This window comes from Streptopelia decaocto, assembly GCF_964273445.1.
Source record: "Streptopelia decaocto genome assembly, chromosome: 10".
NCBI classification, from domain to species: Eukaryota; Metazoa; Chordata; class Aves; order Columbiformes; family Columbidae; genus Streptopelia; species Streptopelia decaocto.
The window spans coordinates 6,905,937-6,922,681 of record NC_138665.1 but is presented as its reverse complement, the minus strand read 5'-3'; the positions used below and the strand labels follow the sequence as shown (position 1 = coordinate 6,922,681).

Sequence of the window (16,745 nt, the reverse complement as noted above, 5' to 3'; positions counted from 1 at the left end):
TTAACTTCTTCAATCTACTTTAGAGTAAAGGAATTGACCATTTGCCCTACAGATGAGACAACATACAAAAGTTAATTTTTAAAAAGTATCTTATCACCCTTTATTTTCAGGTGCTTCACAATAATATGACAAAATAAAGTATCACAATCAGGTTTATGTAAATAATAATAATAAAAAAATCAACAAGTTCCAAATTTCTATATATTAATACAATCGAACATAAATAAAAAACATGCATTAAAACTATTTATATATTACAAAATATCATGTGACCCATTTCTTTAAGACATTGGATTTTTCACAAATATATAAAAACTACAGTATACATTCTTTTATTATGTTACTGTATTACTGCATTATGAAAGAAACTTTTAGTGACTATTAATGATACATTTGAGAGGCATTTCAAAGTATTTCACTATAAAATAATAAATCTATGTCTTTCAATGCAGCTTTTCCCATGTATTTATGTTAATTCTCCATTGCTTAACAGGCTAGCACACTGGATCTGAAATCTTAAAGAGATCAAGTCAGGCACATATAATTAAAGTGAGGACTCACAAGCAGGGCATAAAGTAGGTTTGGATTTGCTTTTTTAAAGCCGTTGCATAGCACCTTTATGATAAATTATGAACACAGATGTGGCTGCAGTTCCTTGGAGTGGTCTGGAACAAGCCGTCTGCAGAGTATTGCATGAAACATGGAGGTTTAGGTGTGTGAACTGCAGAGGGCAGGCACCTCGTTAGCCCTGACAAAGAAACATTTCACAAAATGGCAGTGGAGTAATAAAGATTCACAGTCACCATTCCAATACTTGCGCAAGAGCAGATGAGTAATGTGATTTGCGCTGCCTTCATTTCAGCAAATTCACCCCAAACTTCTCTATAATAACCTGCATCTTTTTTGGCACCTTTAGAAATTTCTCTCATCATGTGTCTCACATGGCTGACTCGCACAGAAGTTTATACCAGCAAAGAACTATTATAACAGATCATATTCCAGGTTTTACTAAAAAATTCTTTCCCCCTACTAATACATCTATGATCTAGGACAGAGAAATATCTACTCAGAGATTGACTATTGTCTTTCTGAAACCAGAGAACACACCTAGACAGGATACAAAACTTTTCATACTTCTTTTGCCCGGTTTTCTTTGGCTGCAGACAGGGCAACAGTTGATATTTAGCTATATCTGTTTCAGTGCCAAAACCCAAGTCTCTAATACTAGTCCCAGCTTTTCAACTGTGTAGGCATATTAAACAAAAACTGCTGATAGAGAAACAAACAAAACATTACCTTATCCTGTAGAAAAGAATGAGAAAGGGCAGTTTTGTGTATCATATCCAGTTACAGCATGAACTTCCTGTAAAATCAGGGCTTGTAACACAAACTGCTTGTATGAAACATCTAATTGATTGTCTAACCACCGAGGTGTCCAGTGTACTTTCTGCAGACCAGACACTTTCATATGTCGCACGAGATTTGAGTGGTAATGCCCTTAATGTATGGAAAGGACCGGACCAGACCAGCTCTTGTTCCCTCACAAGTGTCCAAGGCAGCTTCTCGCCCTGCTCCCAGACTAATTCCTGTGCATTGTTTCACACTATGCACCTAAAAATGACACCAGAGTAAACCCCTACAACATCCATGCAAACCCGCATCATCTTACCTTTCTTGTTGATTTGTTGTGGTAGTTTATCATTCTAAGGACATGAATTAGAACTTAAATAGAATTTAGGAGTAGAGCAGATGTTTTTTCTTTCAGGTTTTTTACCCAGAATCTGATCAAAGGGAGACAGATAATACAATTTCTGCCGTTCACTCTTGCGTTTGAAAATGATCATTTATTCATCATTTTCACTTCCTGCCTTATGTCTTCTTCTGCTTCCCTGGAAATGGTATATGAAGCCCAGCCATCTAATTTTTCTACTCCTCTCTCTGTGATGGAACACTAAACGTGTCTTGTCCAGGAGCTCTGTGAAGATTAAGTTAATATCGCTGCCTGAATTCTGACAGTTTCCTGGGCCTTAAGAGATGATTACAGAAACAAAACACATTAAATTCTAAGTCATCTGTCCCAAGCAAGTTTAACTAATAGAATTCTTCTTTAAAATTCACGTTTACTGACTTCACCTTCTGTTGGACTCTGTATAACAAAGCCCACCACTTTGCCTGAAATTTGGACTCCAAAATGTCAATACTTCACTATTCCTGACTCGTCATAAAAGCCTTACTTACTCTTTGCTCATTCACGATTTATGCCATTGTGCAGAACCTCCTCACAGCTTCTGCTAGTCCCACTGTGACACCAGGAATACTCTTTGCCCACAAGGCAGAGGCACCTGCTTTGTGTTAGTGGCCTTAGAAGGTGGAACCAGGTTGTGAAACCTCTTCTTATGCAGAACAGGAGGAAATATCCCTTCGCATCCCAGTGCTGAGAACACATCCACATGAAGCAGCATTTCTTTTCAGGTTTAAGTGCCAACCAAACTATCTATTTGCACAGTTTGTTCTTGTTCCCCCCACCCCCAACTTCACAACAAAGCACATGTTTCCATTAATTGAAAGATAATAGAATTCAACAGATCGAAGGACAAACTACCAGCACAGTGTCCTTCTGCAGTTTATGTACTAGGGAAGTGCCATAGTAAACACAGACGGAATTTACCTCTGAGCAGCAGGGTGATTATCATCGTATACTGATAACGAGTTGCAGTGTGTTCAAGGAAGACTACCAGATCTATTCCAACCCTTACAAGGGTGTTTTTTGAAGAGAAACGGAGAATGAACAGAAGTGGAGAGAAATACACAATGATAAAAACAGTGTTTGAAAGTTTCATCCTACAAAACTGAATGAATTTCTCATGTCGTTCATATGGAAAGAGACAGAATTTCACAGAAATCCTACCAAGATCAATGGGTATTGCATACAAACTTCTGGGAAAAAAAGTTGGCTGCCTATCACTTCTGCATTTTTAATATTTGTCAGCACTTTAAACCTCAAAACTACGGGAGGTTTCCAACTTCCTCAACACTGCTAATGCATTCTATATAAAGTGAAGCAGTATCCGTTTCCTGGATTAAGCAATTTGCATACAATTCCTCAAAGTAGTAGAAGTATGTGAAAACTAATGCACAGACTATAAAGGATGTTTTGGAGATTGATTGTGTGTTTTTCCCAACTTAAATGAAATTTAAATTCACAAGAAGCATGCAGGACAAGAAGTTGTTTCCATTCACCTTTGTGAAAGAGGCAAACAACACCAAATGACTTTGCAATGAAAAAAAAGGTGACTTGTTTATACAAGTGTTAAAGATAATGTTATTTGTAACATATAACAACCAACTTTTAAGGGTACTCAGACTAACAAGATGTTACACTTCAGTCCAGAGCTGAAAGAAAAAAGACAAAGAAGGCTCTGCAAACCCCACCCATCACATTCTTCTTTTAGATCCATGAACATCTGAGCCCTATGGAGCTATGTTTACATTTTCAAATATCCTTTCGAAGTGACATTAACAAGCTTGGCACAGAGAAACCTCATTGTGAGAAGACATTGACAAATTTCATTTTCTCAGTGTCTCACTAATGACACCAACAATGAGTGAATCCTCACTGTTTAAAAGTAATGAGAAACAAACTATTCACTAAACAGAATTATGATGTTCAATACTACAAATTGGGATATAAGAAAATACCTGATTAAATTATACTGCCCAGAGTATGTATTGTAAGGATTACTCCTTCCCTTCTTCCCTCTCCCTTATCTGTAACACTTTGCAAAGACTTGTACGCAGATTTGTCTTAACTTCTAGTACTGTACATGTCCACATCTTCTGGGCTGGACTGACCATGGTCCATAAGCTTTGGATCAGGCTTAAACTTTGGTGTCTTCACTCTTCCTGTTAGAGATATTAAAGAGATGTAATTGAAAAAACATATATATATTTGAGCTGTGGGGAAAAAAAGCTTATTAACACATTTTGATTATTATTGTATTACCAAACACAAATGATCAAAATACATATATTCTCATTAAAACTATGTAAGTGATCCAGGATGATGAAGGCATGTTGTAATTATTAGCATAGAGCAGTGGATGGAGAGCAGGTCTTCCTCCTACTCTCTAACGCATAGAAGCATTAAAGATATGTGGCCTGAAGCGAATGTATAATAAAAACAGATTAAAGCATTCCATGAATCAAATCAGGAAAAATACAGGTGCAACGGTATATTACAGTGAAAGAAAAAAAAAATATTGAAACCCTGTCCAAATGTGTTCTGAGTAAAATTCAGAATTTTTCCCTACAAAATATAACAATATTGAAAAACAAATTCAGTTATCCTTTAACAGGTAATTCCACTATTTATCTTAGCAATTGGCCTATCAAAGTATTTGTATGTTATGTATGCTGTTACATGATCTAGTCGATTATCTCAAGCACTTTAGATGCACAAAGAACACCACTGCAGAAAACCTAGCAAAATAAAATTACGCATTCCTCTTTCAGCAATATCTGAAGATAAAGAACCCATACAGCGAAATGAACTGTAATTCAAATCAGCTGTTTTCACAAAAATCCAGCAGTAATCCTTTAAATTGTACTTCTGGTATTCTGATAACAGACAGATAATTTAAAGTAGGTATTTAACAGAAATACTTGATGATCGCATCTCATTGGTAACAATATGCAGTCCACACCATCCGGAATGAAAGAAAACATTATTGAGAATGAACAATAAATATATAAGAATTCTGATACTGTGACAGGGTCCACAGTGATAAAATTATCACCTCCCTGAGGCTCTGAGGTGTATATTGACAGTTTGTGCTGTGACAGTCTGCTCCATGTTAAAGCAAGGGTAACTACAAAATTAAGTCAAGTAAATCAGAATTTGCATTGGATTTGTGTGTTACCCTGAGATAACACTTGAAATTTTTACTTCACCTGATGAAGGCACTGGATCTTTATTACTCCAAGACTCTACTGGAGAAAATTCTGTTCTGTTGAATGATCTTGACTCAATAGCAGACTCAGGTTTTGTACTAGAAACGTCTTTGTTTTTCTTATCTTCTCCGGCAACTGATTTTGACTCCTGTGAACCAAACATTAATTTAAAAAAGTGCACATGGCTATATGCTCAAAACATTATTGCAAAATAAAGATTTCAAGCCTGAAAGCTTATCTTTCATTAAATTAATTTCAGGTATGACATCATACAAGGATATTCAACTGGCAATGTTGAAGTCAGCTGCATGCAAGGGACACGGCTGGAAAAAAAAAACATAAAAGAACCCCACAGTTCAGATACAGTAACTTCAAAAACACGTGGAAGGAAGCTTGCTTCAGTCTGACACTGTGCTTTTACCTGAGACCCTTCACAAGGAAGTCTCTGTTCATTTACAGATGAGGAACCTACAGTCTTGCACAAGACTGAAACAGCATTTAGTATTCACAGAACACTTGCCACTCTTAGTTAACAGAAGACGGAAAGATAAATCACGGTAACATCTTAGTAATCAAAAATAATATACTGGTTTGGGAACAGGCTTCACTCCGGGAAAAAATATAATAGAAGCTGTCTTTACCACAATTCTTGTTTCGCTTTCATTTTTATTACATTTATCTGAATCTCATTTTCAAAATTCAGAATGCGATTTGTACTCCTCAGTGGAAATACAAGGTAAGGACTGCGTACAAACGACCATAGACTTCTAAATGTTAATATAACTGAGAAACTTTCATTTTCTTTTAAAAGGGAAAAAAAAATTGGTGTCTGAAAGATATTACAAATGTGACATTAAACACTGAATTTACAAAATATCAGAGAGTTTTTTGTGCCTCATTTAATGCAATCAGTAATCTTAAACAGTACCACCAGAATAGTACTTGACCTTCTCATTTACTTTTATCTCCCTTTGAATTTCTGAGTTAGTCATTACTTCAGGAAGCCTACCTTGGTGACATCTTCCTTTTTTGCCCATAGTGATCGCACAGCTTCAAAGGTTTGATGGCTTGCAGAAAATAACTTTTTCCCCGTTACCTGTTTTTTTAGAAAAACATAATTAAACAACAGCTTTAAAAGTACTAAGATACATGGACCCTTCAAATGAAAAGCATGTTCTTTGCATGAGGACATGCTTGACCCCATACTAAGACATTTTAATCATCTGCTTTTCAAGATCTAGCACATATTTCTATTACATCAAGCAAATCCTAAATAATGTTTAAATTGGTATGAGAAATCCACAGGTAGCATCCACATGCTACATCTACCTACTCAAAATGAAACCAAAGCCTGATCAGCAAACAGTGTTTTGGCAATATTTGCACCATAGACTGGAACAGCAGCTTTAAAGGTTCCAAATTTGTCTGAGTCTCTTGGAAATGATCAGACAGTAACACAAAAGGAAAAAGCCCTGAGAGATGCCCTGGCCCATGTCAGCGAGCAGTGCTTTGCTTTCCCAACTGCCAAATCCTTCTATTTTCAAAAAGTAACTTTATAACATGGCAATAACTATGGAGTCCATTTACAAATGCTCTGTAGAAACAGAACACTTCACAGCTGCAACTACAAACAACTGTGCAAAAGGTGAAACATAATGTAAGCGGATTAAAACCAAGAATTTAGCTGCCTGAGACAGGTCGTAAGGGATGGCATAGCGTTCCTTTCCATCTCTCAACCCTGACATTACGTCTTATGATAAATGAGCTAAGAAGTCGCGCTGGCTCTGGAGGAACCATAACCTCATTGATGCGCATGTAAGACAAAAACAACAGATTAGTTCAGTGATAGAGATCACCCCAATATTTTAACCACAGTACAGGTCTTTGAGATATCTTCTGAAGTACTCTGGAAGAACAAAAATCCCAAAGAAAAACATCCCACTAAAATTAGTAACAATAACAACCGATTCATCATGATGGAAAGTTAGAGATTCAATAGTACAGTTTTTTTTTTTTTTCTAATCAGATTTCAGGATAATGTTCCATAAATCTTTCTGTCAGATAATTTCACTAAAAGACAGAAAGTCCCAGAACCAAACATGCCTAAAACCCCTAAATTTTCCTATCTCACTAATTTCACATAAAAGTGCAGTTTTGAAACAATAAATACAAAGTTCATCAAGGAACTATGAAGAACTCTTAGGAAGCAGTATGTGCTTTTCTAAATAGGGAAACACCGTAAAACTATAGAGAAGGAAGAGATGGATAAACTTTATATCCTGTTTTTCAATTCATTTTTTGTGTAGAAAATTACTGTGTGCAAACAGTTCTTGCATACAAAATACTAAGTATAGATCTGCTTTTCAAGATAAACAGCCAGGACTTACTTTGCTGAGGTAGACAACTGCAAGGTGACATAATTGGGAAACAAGGAATTCTAAAAAGAGATGCAACTGTACAGTATCTCAAATCGCTTATCTATCAAGTTCAGAAAGGCTTTTATTTTATCTGCTGAAATAGAAGTAAATAAAAAAAAAATCTTCATTTATTTTAGAAATGAGGATTAAAACTTGAGAGGCTATGCAACTGCGTTTTTACATTCAGTCATTCTATTCATACTTATAGCTAAGCAATTAACACCTGTGATGCATTACATGTTTTAATGAAGATGCAGGTGAATTCTGACTCCTAGAGCCATTACACTTAAATCAAGTGAAATGGGAATGCTATGACTAAATAAACTGTTAATTCAATAGTAAAATGCAAGTAAACTTACTTTAGCAACAACCACTGACTGAGCTGGGTAACAAACAGAAATTCCTAAAGTTGTAAGTCCCAATGGATAAGCAATTTTCTTGAATCTAGAGCCTGTATAAAGCCAAATATTTCAAATAATTAGACACTATTGAAAAGTAAAACTAAGCAGCTGTATGAATTAAATGCAATTGTTTAACCCCTAACCATTGTTTACATCAAACTTATCCCCGTAACAGCTGGAGCAGAGAACAGAGTGTGATTATAGTTTAGTACAGTCAGGTATGCAGGAGATACTGATATTCTGAACACTTGTTTCTTGAATCAGAAATAATCCCAAATTCGATTTCCCACTATTGTGAAAAATTGCTTTCCGAAGTGCCTTCTCTTGTACCTCTTAAGCAAATGCCAACATTCTTCAGCATCTTCCTTTTAAATTCCCCTAATTTTCACTATATCCAGTAACCTTACCTGTTAATTTGTCTTCAATTTCCTCTCATAAATGCATTGTTTTTGAAAACCCATAATGAACAAACTCAAAACAAATGTCCCACTTTCAATTTCTGTTGATTCCACCATAAAAATGACTATATAATCCTGCTCTGTCTATTAGGTCTTAGCCAGCTTCTAGAAGTATCTAATAATGTCACTTCAATTTGTCAGGAAGGATTGTTTTTTAATACTAGTTACATAAGTTTTGCCTATTTTTCTGCAGTCTTTTAAACATTAAAACTACTACCTGCTACATAGCCAACACAGCAATAATGAAAATAAGCAAAAAACCCCTACCTTTTCTTGCCAGCACAATGCCAGCTAAGCCTGATATTGTAATTACACCAACTTTGGGAAGAAATTCTGGTGGTGGATTCTTCAGGTAAACATAAGCGTCTTAGAATTAAAAAAAAGAAGACATAAAAAGAAGCATAGCAATTCAATATTAATACTTTTATTTTATTTCCCACTTAAGAAATAAAGATGGAAGTAAAATTATGAATATCTAAGCCCAGAAACAGTCTAAGACTGGATTTGTTGTTAATGAATGAAGATGCTTTATTTTCCAGGTGCGCACCCTGCAGTCTGCGCTAGACAGAACAGCAATCATGGTCCTCAAAACACAGCAAAATTAACCATTTTTTTCCTTAGATACTTTTTTTGTGTTTTGTAAAGTGTCAGTCCTTAATAAAGGAAAAGCATAGTTTTACGTTTACTGTAAGTTAATGTAGATTAAATATGACAACGCACCGTTTGTAATCTGCCAGTATACTATTCCCCTTCCACCCTCCCTCCGGCTCTCTCCTGGAACCAGAATTTGCTGTCTCAACCATCTTTCTAAGTCGCGAAGAAAAAAAACAGAATGTGCTCAACTCAGGAATATGCAACTTGCCTACCTTTTCCAAACTGAATTGTATCCATTATTCCATTTCTAACAAAGACAAAAGCATCCTAAAAAAAAAGAAGTAAAAGGTTAGAAAGTAGATGTTTTCAGTACAAAACTACTCAGTTGATACATATGGATTAGCAAAATGAGACAAAGAAATATTATGTAACTTAAACCAAGTCAGATCTGTGACTTTCTACTTTCTGCATTGGCTGTGCTAAGATCTATCCCTCTTCTCACTAACATATTTATATTTTTAGGCCTTTCCTCCGTATTTCATTTTAAAAAGTCTCTTTAATATAGTAAGATCACTTTCAAAATTGACATCTCAGGAACAAAACTCTAGGGTAGCAAAACATTTGGACCACAACTCTACAGTTAGGAAAACTCAATTATCAAATCCAATCTCTTCTTCCCTAGAGAGACTTACCCAGTAAAACTGGCTGTTTCTTTTAGTTTGTAAAAACGGTGCTCAGTTTTGCTGAAGATAAGCAATATTGATTTGGTCTAAGATCTGTGCTCAACTAGTTTGCATTACTCCCTTCAAATTGCGCAGCTTACTTAATTACAAGGTTTTCTTTATCCAGCAAATAAGCTTCTTCTAGCCTATAATTAGTATCATTGTCCTCATATTGCTAAACAAATTGAGTAAATACACATTCTTTAGGAGATTAATGAAAAACAATGTCATCTTGAGTTATTTCACCAAAATCATTTGTTTGCAGTAACACAGAATTTTACCACCAGAGGTCACTGCCAGCCAATCTCAGAAACACTCAATGATCAAGGGCATGGAAAGGTTTGATACAGACTTTAACTAATTTATTTCAGTTACACAGTCACTGACAACATTTTCACAGATCAACAGAACTGAAATTTACAGAAAATACAGGAACACATTTTGATTTCTTTGCCTTTTTCAAATCATAAGGTCTACTTCATTTGTAAAAGAAAAACACAAGCATCAAATTTTTTATACTAACAAGAGCCAGGGCAAAGTTGTCATTTACCAGCAGTTGAGAGAATGGTGACAGGTATGACATTCTCTTCTATGCCTACAATATTCCGTAACAGAGATGTGAAGTATTTTCATTACTAATTAGCAATAGTCTGCTTTAACAGTTACTTTGGATACACTCAGTTAAAGCACCTAAATCGGGTCTTTCAGCTTGCCCTTCAGAAGCAGCTCTGCCTCTCCACGGTCTGTACCTGGAATTTCAGACTCCTCAATGCCATCAGGTTCTGCTAGAAACAACTTACCTACGTAACTCCTGCTGTAAAGTGAACCAAGACGTACTTCTGAACCTGACATTGCGTGTTGGCCTAGATCCAGTTTACCATCCACTGAAGGGGACCTAATTATCTTGCTGCCTTTTTGATTTGGAAAACAGGGAGAACACACGTGTTCCCCATTCTAAGCACAGTAAGAAAAATGAAAGAAGGGTTCAAGTTTTGCGTCTCAAATTATAAGGAACTGCAATAATACTCCAGAGTGAAGTATGCTGGTTTTTTAAGTGTTTTGGTTTAGCGCTGACAGGAATTGTAGGAAACTCTGGAGGCAGTTATTAATATTTCTTACCTTGCACCAACCAATATAGCGGCCGGTTGTCTGTCTTACTGAAGAAAGCTGCTTCTGCAAGTGACCGGGCTGTTCTTCAATGTATTTCGATTTCAGAGGTGGTGGACAATAAATAGGAAGCTGGAAAGAAAAGCATAACTGTAGTGCAGGGGGGTGTTTTGTACACTGGCTAGTGTTTACACTGAACAGCTTGTTTCAAGACTACAAATCCTTAGAGTTCCCATCACAGCAAACAAAACCCCTATCTCAAATTCTGCTCTGTTACATTGACAAACTTACTTTACATAAGTGCGACTACAGATTAATTCTTTAGAAATGAAAACCGAAAGTATTGCATAGGTTCTAAGAAGCAGAATTACTGAGTATGATAAAAATATTTTTTATTCGGAAAAAGCGTGAGCAAGAATAGTTAAAAGATGCAATGTATTATTAGAATGTGTACAATAGAAAAAGACTACCATTATCAGTAAGTATTACACACTTTCTACCTTTTCTGGCTTCAGTATGGAAATAACGTAATAACGAAAATTAGATAAAACTTGACTAACTTGCTACTGTAACACTTTGTGTTTTATCTGTGCTACAGCGGTCAGTTATTTAGGAAGGAATTCTTATTATCGCACGTTACTTAGCTACGTGTTTTATTTACTGGGTGATAAAATTCAATGGAAAGAGATGGTATTGTGCAGATTCTTCTACTATTACTTTGAAGACTGACAAACACTAAGATTCTTACCTGATGTGGGTTCACCAGCTGAACTTTTGATTCCTTTTCTGCAGCTGCATATACAGTGATACAGGCAAGGGGCAGGGCAGAAGAAGCAGCTGCCAGCTTTGCCATCTGGGACAGACAACGAAAAAGGGACTCTTAATGCAGAAATACAAATCTCACTCCAGTAAAGCCTGGATTTTACTATTCTGCTGTGCTTGATCAAATATGAGATTAAACAAGTCACTTTTAAAATACCATATGGTTTAGAAACAACTTCTGTCTTATACAAAGATTTTCTCAAATTACAATGGTATAGAAAAAGCTAGAAATCACTGACAACGGTTGTGCCTAAAATATCAGGAAGAATTTTGTGTCCAAAGCCATGGTGATGCGTCCATCATCCCTTAAGGTAAATTAAGCCGCAATCGATTCAAAATGTGGGTACTCCAAGTCAATTAATGACCCTTGTTTCAGAAAAAAAAGCACCTCAGTTTTATTTACAGGAATTCTCCATGACATCAGACGAAATGTCATCTTTCCAATTCAGAGAACGGTTCAACTCCTGTCTGTTTGGAATAATCGCATGTCAACAATACACAGAGATACATAACAATTACTGGAATTAACCACCTGCTTACCCTTTTGAATCCTGTATGGTTGCAAGTGAATTAAAGAAACATAGGTTTGGTCATGAGTTTGATGTCTACTTAGAAGTATTTTGTTTTTCCCAGAAGCTATATGAGACATGACGGTTGTCAGAAGCTTCTAGGCTGAATCCAGTGTTTTAATTTGGGTATGTATTTATTTCTAAGTCTCTAATGATGACTACCAAAAAAAAACCCCACAAAAACCCACACGTGAGTGCAATGGAGCATCCTTCTACTTCAACTTACTGGTACTCCATGGATTTGTTTTGTAAATTTGTCTGCCAGATGGTAACGCGCAGAGAGTGAAAAGGAGAATAAAACTCTATTAATTTTCCATAGTAAATAATAAAGAACACAAAGTCTCACCACTTCACCAAAGGCACTGAATCACTCCTATTTATGTACTAAACTACACTACATCAGGACCATCCAGGCATACAGCAAATACAAATACAGTTTCTTCTTTCAGGTGGTTGTGTCATAACAAACTATGGTAAAATGCTTCCTTTTCATCCTTTCGGCTGTCCTCACTTGCATAATCCTTTTTCTTTGCAGATATATACACATTTAAAATGCTTCGCAAAAGTAAACATGAAGAGCAGCATATTCATCAATTTGACTACAAAAACTGGAAAACCTGACAAAACATTTGAGTGAAAGCCTGGCTCTTTACAGGCACATTTTTCCCTGTTTAAAGGCACTACATTATCTCTACAATTAAAGATATTTTAGATACTCCTGAACCTGTTGGATTGTAACAGTGTGATTTTAACATCCCTGTTTTTAGTAGTGGTGTAACGCTACTACACTTCACAATGCCGGTACCAAACCAGTATCTTGATATTTCATCTCCCGAGTAAGGAAGGGAAGGTGTTTCAGAAGCTGTGAGAACAACCAGAAGATAAATACTTATTCGCTGCCGTACAATTTAATTGCTTTCCTTAACCAGCTCGTTCTACCTCAAATTCTGCAACGGAGAAAGCAACACCGACACCTCTTACTTTCCTATCCTGCTCCACCTCAGCCCCCCGGGCCGGAAAGACCCTGATCCCCTCATCCCGTGCTGGCGCAGGGCGGCTGTTCAGCGCCGGGAAGGGCTGAGGTAACACCCCCAGCGCGGTGCTCAGCACACGGGCCCGCCCGCTGCCTGCAGGGCTCCCCCGACCGGAGCAGCCGCTTCAGCGCTGCCCGGAGCTCCCGAGGGGCGGGAGAGCCGCAAGAGACCCCACGGGGCTCCCTCCGGCTCCCCCAGAGCGGAAAGGGGAGCCCCGGCCATGGGAGCCGCCGCAGCAGCGGCCTCCCCCCCGCCAGGCGGCACTCACCTTGGCCGCCATCTTGGGACAGCCCCGTACGGCGAGCGGGAAGGGGCGGGCGCTGCGTCCCCGACGGACTGACCGGCCCCTCCGCACTGGCCGGCCCCTCCGCGGGGCGGGCACCAACCGGGGCGGCCGGGTGGAACCGAGCCCGGGGCCTCAGTACCCGGGCAGGCCCGGCAGGCGCGTTCCGCCCCGCTCCGCCCGGCGGTGCCCCCTGAGGGGAGCGAGCGGCAAGCGCTGCCGTTCCCTGATCTCCCCTAATTAACAGTCGCTAGCACACACACACAGAAAGGCACAACATTTAAGTGCAGATAATTCGTTTATTGAAGTCCAAATTTACAACTAAAGTTTACAATTTTTTTTCCCAAAACAAAAGCTTTGTTTGAATTTAGGAAGAATAAATGTTCTTTTTTTTTTTTTTTAATAATGTACAGACTATATCTCTTAAATAAGTTAATATCTTTGAAAAAAGAGCAATATGTTCCTTTTTTTAATGTTGCAGTGCAACTTACAACTTACACGTCTGTGCAATGTACCATGAGGTATATGCCCAGTGAGCAACACACAGTGAAGTTTTCCATTCATAAATTTTCGTTGTAGACACACAAAAAGTTAACAAGTTAATCTGTGATAGAAAAAACGCAGCCGGTTACAGTAATTCACACAGAACTCATCTGAAAAGAAGGGAAAAAGAAACCTAACGTTCACTGCCTATAGAAACTATTGGGTCATCTCTCAACATAGACAAGTATAAAATTAAAAATACTGTTGTGAAACTGAAGAAATACTGTATTATCCAGGGGTTGAAACCTCGTTTTACCTGTATTGATCTAGAGCAGTTAATTTTCTCTCTCTGTAGCATCAATGAACCGAGGGGCTTTGCTACGGTACCGGTAGAGCATCTGCTCATTAAAGCGCTTGAGCGAAATGGGGATTATAGAAAAGCTGCAGAACGCTCCGAAACGGTGATATAACTCTGACATTTTTTTTTGCCATTGCCTCTCAGTTCATCTCACAGCTGATTAGAATAAACAAGGCTGAAACGTGGAAGGTTACTAATATTTGAAGCTTTGACACTCCAAACTTTTCAAGATGGCTGTAAAATACTTATTTTTCATAATGACAGAAAACATGTATTTATTTAAGAAAGAGTCAACCACAACATAACTTTGTGATAAATAACAGTTCTGCCTCTAATACATATATACAGACTGCTTGTAAACAAAAAATGCCCACAGGTCATGGAGTCTCCATGATTTTTATACAAGGCGCTATAGATTTCTTTGTTGTTGAAAACAGTCCTAGGGAAAGTTTGGTTTATAACCTCCTATTGCTACCGAAACAGTAAGAATGTTTATATTTACAAAGAAACAAAGACCATGGAGACCCCACAGCGTTATTTGCTAAAGATTTTAAGTTAGTGGGGTTTTCAAAATACACGTTGTGTCAGCATGTTCTGATTTAATGGACAGTACAGGTTGAACACCAGCAGGACGATACTCTAGCGCTTTGGTATTTCAACCCCTGAATATACAAAGACATGACTACAGCCTACTTCACAGTTTAATGCAAGTAAAGTGCAAGCCATAGTACAAGGGTGTCATACATTTTCATACATTAAGCATTATCTAAAAAAGGCTCTCTATACAAGTTTTATTAGCTACTTTAGTAAACTAGACAGAAGTCACCTATGGCCCAGCAAGTAATGGTCTTACAAGGATATTTTCTTTGTAATACAGTATGTGTCAAATGTAAAAAGTTTATTAATACTAGTGCATTTCTCTTATATCCTAACCTGTTTTCTTTTCAGATTTTTAAGCTGAAATCCTTGTTTCTCAGTAAAACAGAAGTCTTAACTGGTAACAGGGTCTTACTGGTATTTTGGCCAGTGAACAAGATTGGCTAAGACATATTTGTTTCATGGTTGATAGTGAAAAAGATGCAATAGAGTTAATATGTGTATTATGGCATCCTTATTTAATCTGCAGCATTCGGACAGATTCATTTACAGTTAGTAGAAAGATCTGCATTGATACCCTCACCAACGCCTGAGAATGAACACTTTTCTAGAAATGTGAGGACAGAAGCTGGAGTGCCTAGCTGGTCAAACAACAGTTTGTCAACTTTTTTATAATTTTTACAACATTCCTTTCTTTCAAATACTGCTCATACAGTGGCATTAATGCATACAGCAAAGTCCCTAATTGTCACTTATAACACTTGTATGCGTCTGATAGAATTAAGCTGTCCGACCTGCATTAAGAATGAATATGGTTCTTTTCCTGAAGATAACAACAGGCAGTTTCTGTCTGAATTTTTTAGTACTTTTATTAAGAGTAGGTCCCAGTAGTATATCAGCTATCTCAAAAACTGGTAAAAGCTTAAATGATATTATTTGTAATCCTCCTTCTGAATGCTGAAGTATGGTATAAACTGTAAAACGCAGAAACTAAGCCTTAAAAAAAAAGCTTCCTCATCTATTAGTTATACCAAGAATAGAGAGTTACCTGCCTACACATTCGCGAATGGATCTGATCAGAAGTACAACATTATGCTTACATGTAACAGGAGTAAAGGAAATAATTTTAAAAATCAACTAAGAAAATACAATTTACTAGTGTCAGTTGAAATAATAATGTATTTTCCATTTCCATTTGATTTGCAGACACATGCCCAGTTAACGCCCATTGAGAGCCTCAGCCACACAGTGGGGAATCATCTGTCTGAAAAAGCTCCTCTGAGCCTCAGCTTTAATGGGGGAAACATTCGAGAAGAAAAAGAACTTCTTCTAATGGATGTAAATTAATCAGATAATATTGTTTCTTCAGTCTTTCCCGTTAATACCCATTTTTTGTACTAGTGGTAAATAAACATAATTTGGCAACAGAGAAGATGGTGATTTTAAGATCAGCAGTCTAAGGCATGTGATATGTGGAAAATCTACAAACCTACCCTCTGAGCAAAAAGGCATTTGTTACAACGTGCGCCCTTCTGCCTTCACTAGAAATTCACAATTTCCATATTGTGAAAACTAAAGAAAAAATTAAAAGTCCTTTATGAGACCAAGTTACCACTTATTTCTCTAACGTGACACTACAGGAACTCGGCTGTACTATAACCAGTATTTTCAGGGCTGAGGCCCAGTAATACCAACAAGCCCGTGCTCTCTTAAGCAGAATCTCTCTAGGACTGAGTCCGGAGACGGGAGTCAGGATCGTTGTAGAGACACAAGATTTGCTTATGCTAACAGAATTAGTGTTTAAACAGTAAATAAATTTGTGTGATAGGCACCTTTGTATTACAGTTTTGGGGTCAGCTGACAGGTGTTGCAGATGGGGCTTAAGTTCTGCTGATCAGTTATGCTGGACCTTGCCTTAGGCCAGCGTTCTGGCAAGGCCAAGGATTGTTT

General features: G+C 37.4%; 1 protein-coding gene across 2 annotated transcripts; it reads right to left on the bottom strand.

Annotated features, from left to right (window-relative positions):
• Positions 1-73: 73 nt before the first annotated feature.
• On the bottom strand, positions 74-13,453 carry APOOL (apolipoprotein O like). 2 transcript variants are annotated; one of them, XM_082061716.1, is made up of 9 exons: positions 13,343-13,453; positions 11,398-11,502; positions 10,662-10,781; positions 9,093-9,147; positions 8,494-8,592; positions 7,727-7,818; positions 5,960-6,046; positions 4,951-5,098; positions 74-3,903 (listed from the first exon to the last, which is right to left on the bottom strand). In XM_082061716.1, the coding sequence occupies exons 1-9, from the start codon at positions 13,352-13,354 to the stop codon at positions 3,806-3,808; spliced, it is 816 nt and encodes a 271-aa protein (XP_081917842.1). In that variant the 5' UTR covers positions 13,355-13,453; the 3' UTR covers positions 74-3,805. The 2 variants fall into 2 exon arrangements, with proteins under 2 accessions (XP_081917842.1, XP_081917841.1); XM_082061715.1 differs by lacking the exon at positions 13,343-13,453 and adding an exon at positions 11,860-11,915.
• Between the last annotated feature and the right edge of the window lie 3,292 nt (positions 13,454-16,745).

Excerpts from the sequence above, each read along its gene's own strand:
- APOOL (XM_082061715.1), bottom strand. The coding sequence starts at position 11,907 with ATGACATTTCGTCTGATGTCATGGAGAATTCCTGTAAATAAAACTGAG. Across the intron at positions 7,819-8,493 it reads CATTGTGCTGGCAAGAAAAG|GCTCTAGATTCAAGAAAATT; the intron begins GTAGGGGTTTTT and ends GGCTTTATACAG. Across the intron at positions 5,099-5,959 it reads AAAAGGAAGATGTCACCAAG|GAGTCAAAATCAGTTGCCGG; the intron begins GTAGGCTTCCTG and ends TTTGGTTCACAG.